Source organism: Pempheris klunzingeri, chromosome 8 (genome assembly GCF_042242105.1).
Source record: "Pempheris klunzingeri isolate RE-2024b chromosome 8, fPemKlu1.hap1, whole genome shotgun sequence".
NCBI lineage: Eukaryota > Metazoa > Chordata > Actinopteri > Acropomatiformes > Pempheridae > Pempheris > Pempheris klunzingeri.
Genome location: NC_092019.1, coordinates 16,708,012 through 16,716,824, shown reverse-complemented (window position 1 = coordinate 16,716,824; position 8,813 = coordinate 16,708,012). Strand labels below are relative to the sequence as shown.

The following is an 8,813-nucleotide window of genomic DNA, read 5'->3' as shown; positions in this document are numbered from 1 at the left end:
TCGCTCGCTGCTGATGCGGAGTCAGAGGAAGGAGCCAACGTAATGAGGACGACCAGAAACACGCCCCCGTGTTTTTCTTTATTATGAGCACATAACTATTTTTTTAATCAAATGCAAGCTACGTGGAGTAAAACGGCCAGTTTATGTCTTGTGTTAGAGCAAGATAAATATCAGAGTCGGACACATGTGGGTTAAACTTAGTCGTTTATTTAAGGCTGTGAATGTAACGTTAGAGAGAAATAAAGCTACAAGCGAGGCAAAGATTGTCTCGCTTCTCCAAAAAAGAATAAAATATGGATTTGGGAACTTTAAATTCTGCGAAATGTACTTGCAAGGACTACTATGAGTCTTATGACAATCTTGCAACACAACCCAGAGATCCTCTCTTAATGTGTTTGCACAATAGCTGTGCAAAAGTTTTTGTTTACTGCTTGACTCAAACAGGAATTTATTATCAGTGTACATAGAGGGGTTTCATCACAAAATCATGACATAATCGGACACCATTTTGTCATCACATAAAGCCTTGGGTGAGTGATCTACATCACACAGTGCAATCTGTCAGACTGTATTTAATGACAGATGACACAACAGAACAGCCCACAATCAAAGAGGTGAACACTGATGCAGGCGTACACACACATTTTGTCCTAGACACCCAAATCTGTCACACATTCTCACAAAAACTTCCACACAGGTTTTATTGTTCCTCCGTTTCTATGCTCAAGTCTCTTGATTAAGTCCGCTGTCCCCATTTACAGGCAGCCGTGAGGGCCGACTGGTTGCGAGGCTGTGAGTCTGGGGGCTTGTTGAAGGGGGCGTTGACTGACACTACGTGCTCTCGGCAGGTTTTCAGTCATCTGCAGTGTCCAACACGCTCTTGCTGAGAGCTAGATCCCAGTAGTGTTCTGTGCCGTGTTTCTTGAAGTGTTCCCTGGCCATGTTCTCCGTGGGGCACTGCTTGAACTTCATGTCCCCAAAACTATGGTCTTTAGCTGTGCCCTGGAGAACCAAGAGGGATCACAAGACTTGTCAAACAAAATAATCAAAATTTAAATGTATATATTTGGACAACACAACATGAGTCTGCAGCAGGAAGTAGGACATTAAAACTCACCTCCCAAATCAACCAGCACTTGTTGTTCCTCTTTGTGTCATCATCACCATCTGGATCTATTTGAGAATCAATTGCAGAGAGTTAAATATCCCCAAAAGAAGCACAATGACAATTGTCAAAAAGTCAGGCCACTCTTACCATCTCTTTTACTGTTGTGTTCCTCCCATTTGATTCTGTGCAGCATCAGCCTCTTGAACTTTTTCTGGGATTTAGGTCCTAAAAAAAAATTCAGATTTTGTATGCGACTTGGATTGTCTTTAAATTCTCAAAGGGTAGCAGAGAAGATAAATCTTTGTAGAACCTCAGCCTCATTTTATTTTTAACAAGACCAATAATGTTCCTAGTAGTTTACCCTGGAAAGGACCAACTCCAAGAATTACATGAGTATAATCACATACTGAGCTATCCTTAACATCACACTGACATAACACACCCAAGCTTACAGAACACAAAATGCTAAAACCCTAACAAACTAATTTTAGTTCATTCGGTCAGGTCTCTGAAAAGTCTTAAGGGATGATACAGACCCCTTAAGACTTTCTGTACTTCAGTCAATTTGTAGTTAGCAATGTGTTAAATTGGTGTTATGCTCCGCACCACAGCTCTTTTCCCGTAACAACAAATGTTTATTACAAAGGCATGTCATTAAAACGTACCAGCTGTGGTTTGTGAAAATAACTTTACCGAGAGCATCGACAGGTTTGCATTGGCACGTGCCACTGTTGTCCCTTACCTCCCTCCACCACCACAAGGTTGACATCTTTGTGCAGAACTACTGTGCCTGTCAGGTACAGCTGGTTGGCATTGGCCTCCACTTTAAACTTCTTAGCAGGATTTTGCAGGTTACGGATCCTGTGCAAGGAAGGTATGGTGCTTAAATTAGACACACTTCTGTGACACACTGCAATGTGTTTGAACTACAGAATGTGCTATGTCCCTGCAGATGCAGACCTGTACACTGCAATGTGAACACCATTAGTAAGGTCCTCTTTTAACTTCTTGACCTTCTTCTCTTTCCTCTGCTCTGCTGTTAGCTTGCGGGCTGCATTGGCCTCCTCATGAGCCCTGCACAGAAAGGGACACAGTTAGAAAAACCTTTAAGAAAGCTCAGATTATCATGCAATGTTAAATGGAAAATTCAGAACAGTGCTAGAAACGAGGATAGGGCGAGGGAGAAGCAATGAAAAGGTTAATTGTTTCGCTAACTTCTGTCTCTTGGCCATCTGCGCTCTGACATGGGCCTCCACCTTTGTGGGGTCCTGAACTGCCTCCGTCCCCAGCACTCTCATCAGGTTGGAGATGCGTACTGTGAAAAGGAAAGCAAACATCATTAGGTTACGTTTAATCTTTTTTTGTTAGTATTAATAGTAATTTGTGTGCGGGTACCTTTAGGCTCTGGTGGGGGCATCAGTCCCAGACGAACCTTCTCTTGAACTTCTTTTTGTCCCTCCCTTCGTGTCTGTCTTCTTAGTTTCTTCTGTTCTTTCTTTGTCAGATATACACCCAGTGTCACTGGCTTATCTGTATCAACTGAGTAAAAAAATAAAGAAATATGTTGTAGCTATTACAGTAAAGTATCATGGTAGTAATAAAATACCTAGACAGTTTATAGGATGTGCAATGGCTTGTTGGCAGATTAAAGATGCATAATTGCATTTAAGAATTTGAGTATACACATACAACATAGTGCTACGGTTCAGGACAGAAAAGGTAAAAAATAAAATATATATATATACACCAGTATGTAGTAGTAATGTATGTATGTAACTCTGCACATTGTTCAAATCTGCTGCACAATTGCAAAACAATCAATTTTGTCAAACAATTCCATAAGCACAGAGGTAACAACTTAGCGTCTGAGATCTGAGAGACAAAAACAAATTTGAATATCTATGGTTTTAACCGTGACACTCGATCTGTGAAGTAAGATTGTGTGATAACTCTGACAGATTCCTTTTCCTACACCTAAACTCCAAATGTTTTAATTAAGCAAGCTTGTGCAAGGCTCGCATTAAAACACACACACTGTCAATTGGTATCTCTCTCCGAGTGTTTGGCACGCATACTTTGGGAGCACCTTTAACTTTTCATACACTTACCTGGAGGGCTAATTTGGGCAGGATGCTCTACCAGGTTGGTCACACCAAAGAGCTCCATCTGTTCAAACATTGTGTTGGGTGTTCTTCATAAGAGGGAGAATAAAAATGTCAGTTAACGACAGTAAGTTGATTGTACAAACTGCATCATTATTTATGCCATAAAGATTGTGCTAGATATTCTGCAGATTCACCATGCCAGTGAGAATGAGGCGACAGATAATTTTACCATTTAACATCATATGAAGTGTGTAAGTTTGTGGGGTAGCTGTAGTTTCTTACAAGTCTATGTTGGAGGGCAGGATGAAAGAGTCCCACCACTCAATGTTGGGCACCTCCCCTTCTCCAATCTCTTTTTTAGGGGCGATCAATGCCAGCTTGGTGGATGCCTGGATTCCTGTCTTCTTTGCTGCCTGGGCAATCTCACACTGGAGCCTTTCCAACTGGGCCTGATTGAGGTCAACATCAATACAGGAGGGACAAAAGACGATTTGATTTGGTTTTCATTTCATGTCTATTGCAAATAAGCAGGTGGAGGTAACTGCTGGTATCTGATCATTTAGGGGTTAATCCAACCTTGGTTCTAATTCTCTGAGCAATCTTCTCAAAGCGTCCCTGGTCATGAAATTTGAAGCTCCTGCGAGCGCGCTGAGCTGGTGTAATAGACACACGTTGGTCAAAGTAGGACGTGGACTCCAAGTCCTCCCCAGGCTTCTCCTTCAGTTGCTGACGAAACTGCTCTCTCTTTACCGCTCGAATGTTCGCTACAAAGACAGAAGAGAATGAATTACAGAATGCCTAAACAAGAAGTTATGGTAGTGTGTATGTGTACACAGGAAATGGAAACTCTACCGTACCTTTCAGTGTGGGCATACGGTGAGTGAGTTCAACCTCTTTGCCACTGGCATCTACAGTTCTTCCCTTGTCGTCCAGAATAAGAGGTGTTGGCTTGTTCACCTCCTTGACTTCCACTTTCCTATGAATGGGACACATAAGAGACACAGAGCAGTGTATTTTCACATTGCCACATTAACAAAAAGAAATCTCTCCCATGATTGTTTCTCTTTACATTTTTATATTGTGGAATTACTCACGGTGGGGCAATTCCCATTGCATGCAGATTAGCTAGTGCCACTAGGTTGTGAGGCCCAGTGTTCCCCAAAGCTCCGAGGATACCAGGTTTCATGGCTAACTGGGACTGGATGCGGGCCTGTAGCTCAGCAGCCTTGCGGGCTTTCTCGATGGCATCATTCATGAAGCTGGCAGCCTGGGAGGGGGCGATAGATGAGGCACCACCTGCAGCAGCGGGAGTGCCAAGAAGCCGAGAGACTGGAGGGACATCCATTTGTGATTGTGGTGTGGGAAGAGGCAGCCGCTAAAGTCAGAGAGAAATAAGAATGATGTCATATTTAATGCATCGCCTGAAATTGCTGACACTTGTTTCTCAGTGTGTTAAGTCTTGAAATTTTGGAAAAAAAAATTTTTTTTTACTGGTGCTGCAGGAACTGAAGAGGCAAAGCTCAGTTGTTTCTTCCTCTCTTCTATCTGCTTTGTGGCTGCCTCCATCATCTGTTTAATCTATTAGAACAGAAAAATGTTAGTAAATACAATAGGTTTATCATAAGAAACTCAAAAACAATTTATTTCAGCACAATCTTAGTGTTCACTGTAAAAATTGTCTTATACCTGTATTTTAGTGAGCATGCCAGGGCTCTCAGATGGAGGTCCAGGTATGACCTCGGGCTCTTCCACCTCCTCGAAGCGAGGGACTCGTTTGCGCTTTGGAGCTGTCCCATCTCCTAACTCCTGAGTTTCTCGCACTGCACCCGCTTCAGTCTCATCACCGAACACATCCTGAGACCAACCAGCCATAACAGAAACCATTATCACATGTCACCATTAAGCCACACATTAGTGTGTCGTCTTCAATCTAATAATAGGGCATTGTCTGGTTTCCTGGCTTTTAGACTGTGGTCAATAAATTAATTAGTTCTAGGCCTAATTCTTTAGCTATACAGTGACAGTACAAAGTTTACTAGTTCAAGTCTGCTCAGGGGTTTGCGCACCTTAAGGTCCCTCTTGCGATTCTTTTCTCCTGCTCCTTTGTTGCCACGGGCATTGCGGCTTTCCTCCAAAGCTTCAAAAAGACGCTCTACAAAACCTCCAGCAGAATCATCAAGGAAGGGACGCAGCTGGTCTGAGGTGGAAATGAGAGTCAAATTATTAGCACAAATCCAGCACTCCTTTGATAATTGCCACAATTTAACAATAACCTCTTCACCTCATCACTGAGCACCTTCACAAATCATGCGCTATGTGGATACCCAGACTAAGCTGATATCTTAACTAAACCATTCACATGATTCACATCAACCTAACTTCTGCAATAACCCAGGTTAATTTGGGCTGTTTTGTAAGTCACTGCCTGATAACTGAGTCCACAAAGATGAATCACCTTGTCAATGCTGTCAATTAAAATGAGGGAAAAGGGGACCTTTGTTGGTGATAATCATTTTTCATCTGGACTAATTTACAGAACATATAAAAGCAAACTATCACTTGTAGTTTTAAATTTAGTTTTAACATGATGTTCTTTGGGGCAAAAAATAACTGCTGCTAGCTAAAATCCCACTGATAGTAGTCGGGGGTATTACTAACCACATATTACAATTTAGACATTATGAAAGTGTCCCTGATTTCATTCACAGGTGACATAAACAACTTTGCCACTGCAGTCTTTCCTTGTGGCTGGGCAGCAAACTGTAAACATTTAGTCTTTACTCTGTTTAATTATTACTGCATTCTCCATTGATAGCTAAAATTGATAACTGTTATGAAATCTTCCTGATCAGAGGTGGTTACTTGAGATTTTTAGAGCAAAAGATGCGAAACGCATTGTGTCTCAGCTGGATCTCAACTAAATCTTTATGTACCGCTAGGTATGAGATTACATACTACAAATCAAATGGTCAGTACAGTTACCTATAGTTTTCCTTTTGTCCAGTCCTTTTCCAACACAGTGCAAAGCTGCAGTGACCACAGTGGGCTCTGAGAAACCCAGCACCTTCTTCACAGTACGCTCCACCCATGGTCTCAGCTCCTCCACCTCCCGTTTTGGAAGAGACATCCTCCAATCCTGCAGAACACCATATAATTTACAACATTTAGCATCACTCACTCACTCACGCTAATTAGCCTGGTTATCGCCCACATATCTCCATGGACTGTAGCCAAGTACTACATTCATACCCATTCACAAACACTAACATCCAGTTATTAGCTCACACTAACTAATTGATAGCTGTGATGTTATACTGGCTAACCAGGCAACATCCGAGCTCAAATCAATTACATCCGCCAAAACTCCCCGGCTGCCTGCTAGCTACCATTAGCACACTGCTGTCTGGCAGCTACCAACACCAGCCAATAACTGTTTAATTAAACGCTCAAACCTTTCAGCTCTGCCTTTACCCTTTGTCAGGCCGCCTACGCTGCGAAGGTCGCTTCAAAACGATCAAGTTTAAGAAGAGTAAAATACTCAAACTGCTCAGTTTGATGCAAAAGTTTCTGTTTGGTCGCGCCGTTCACACGACGTTTCTAATTCAAGACCCGGAAGAGGAAATGGAAGCTGCTTCTTCTTCGTGGCCCTTTAGCTGCGCAGTCGGTTCGGTTAAATGTCCGCTGCTTCCACCCAGCTGCACCTGGAGAGAAGTGTCCGGCTGTGTCACAGGTTTCCCTCAAGGTAAGACTTGTTTCTTTGACTAATGTGACCAAAAGTCAGGCTTTACAGAGGTCAGCTATCATTTAAACTCTACAGAAAGAACATGCACTATTCCTCCACTCTTCCTGCAGATTTAGGTTAAGCCAGCCAGAGATCAGAGTCAGTGTGCGGCAATAATTATTATTTGTTCTAATTCTTAATTGTGCCTAAATATAATCCTTCTTTTAAAACTTGTCAGTACACTTAGAGTTTTTGGCCTGTAACACAAAGTTGATATGTTAAATACATTGCAAAACCATGTCAAATACCCATAAAATAGCCTGTTCACCAGAAAATGAACAGATAAACTGAAGCAAACTGCCCACAATATTAGTTTGACTGCATTTCCAGTTGCCTCTCCTAAAGTAAAGGCTCAGGATTTGATTTACACGATAAAAGTACAACCTATTCATAAGCTCCTCATGTCGCTACTCAGTCTAGAGTTAAACATTGCCTAACTGTTGTCCAACTAACCCCAGATTTGCCATGAAGCCAGTCCCCTGGTAAAAGCTCAGGGTTATCATGTGATCTCCATGTCCTCCCACTGTAACCCCACCCCCTCAGTTTTCCTCTATCTTTGCATGATGTGGGTCAACTGAGTGCAGTTGTAGTACAGTAATGTGAGCATGAATGCAGTAGTGAGCCTGAGGCTACACCAGTCTGCCAGATCACCCCCCTCCACAGCAATCCACGTCCATGCCTTCACTCACTGTGCTAATGCTGTGTGTAACCCTCCAGTGACGGGATAAACTGTATATACGCAGCATATTATAGTCTTCCAGACATGCTCTTTCTGCAGAGTTATAACACTCATCAAGACGTCAGCCGCTCATTATAGCTACATTCAATCACTCCTACTGAACAGCACAGCCCCACCATCAACCCCTTCATATGCTGATTCATCAAGGTTACGTCCACCACAGCTTACCCTCTTGCTTTCACTCACTCATTCTCTTGCTCACTGTTTACATCCATGTTTACATGCACACCACCGCCCAATTTATGTGAATAACCGGACTTTTAGACGGTTTGCGGTAACCAGATTGGTAGCTTAAAGGAAACCTCTGATTAGTGTCACAGAATAGTAGGAGGACAAGTTTTGACAGACTTTCATTGTATAGTTTGTTTTTTTTTCTGTGCTGAAATGTGAGATATTTCTACCACCAGAAACTTCTTTGTGTTTAGAAACCTTTCTAGCGTGTGAAAAAAAGAAATGAGACTATGGTGTATACACTGTAACAGAAATTTGAGTTCCAACTAACAGTCCTTTTGGATAGTGATTGACCTGTATTTTTTTTCAATATACAAAATTATGAAATTATGAAAAATTTCCATCACAATTTCCCAGTTTCTAAGGTGACATCTAGAGCTGAAAAAATGTGTTCAATAATTGAGCGACAGAAAATTAATCAACAGTTATTTTGATAATCATCACAGTGTTTTGTGTTTTCTAAAGTATAAATGGAGAAAAAAATGTTTCCAACTGGTCAAATATGAACATTTTCTGCTTTTCTTAATTTTCCATGTTAGTAAACTGAATATATCTCGGTTTTGGTCTGTTGGACAAAATAAGACATTATAGGAGTTCACCAAGTGCTCTGGGAACTTGTTATTGACATTCGATAGACCACACAATTAATCATTAGGGCTACGATGAGTGAATGAATTTGAAAAAAAAGTCTACTGATTATTTTCTGACTAAATGCTTAATTTTCTATTAATATTTGTACTCTAGCCGCAGTCCAAAAATCCAAAAAATATGCAATTTACAATGGTATAAAGTAAAGAAATCTCTTTACTACTAATTGGTCATTTCAGCACTATATGAGAGTAATTTCAT

At 41.4% G+C, this 8,813-nt stretch overlaps 1 protein-coding gene across 2 annotated transcripts; it reads right to left on the bottom strand.

The window, feature by feature from the left end:
* Positions 1-193: 193 nt before the first annotated feature.
* Positions 194-6,823, bottom strand: prpf3 (PRP3 pre-mRNA processing factor 3 homolog (yeast)). Of its 2 annotated transcripts, none has more exons than XM_070835922.1 (17): positions 6,666-6,823; positions 6,196-6,349; positions 5,280-5,410; positions 4,900-5,067; positions 4,705-4,791; positions 4,308-4,588; positions 4,071-4,189; positions 3,790-3,977; positions 3,496-3,662; positions 3,217-3,299; positions 2,504-2,647; positions 2,324-2,423; positions 2,069-2,182; positions 1,851-1,969; positions 1,256-1,333; positions 1,118-1,173; positions 194-1,002 (listed from the first exon to the last, which is right to left on the bottom strand). In XM_070835922.1, exons 2-17 carry the CDS (start codon positions 6,338-6,340, stop codon positions 853-855), a joined length of 2,130 nt encoding a protein of 709 aa, XP_070692023.1. In that variant the 5' UTR covers positions 6,341-6,349; positions 6,666-6,823; the 3' UTR covers positions 194-852. The 2 variants fall into 2 exon arrangements, with proteins under 2 accessions (XP_070692023.1, XP_070692024.1); XM_070835923.1 differs by having other exon boundaries at positions 6,685-6,823.
* Between the last annotated feature and the right edge of the window lie 1,990 nt (positions 6,824-8,813).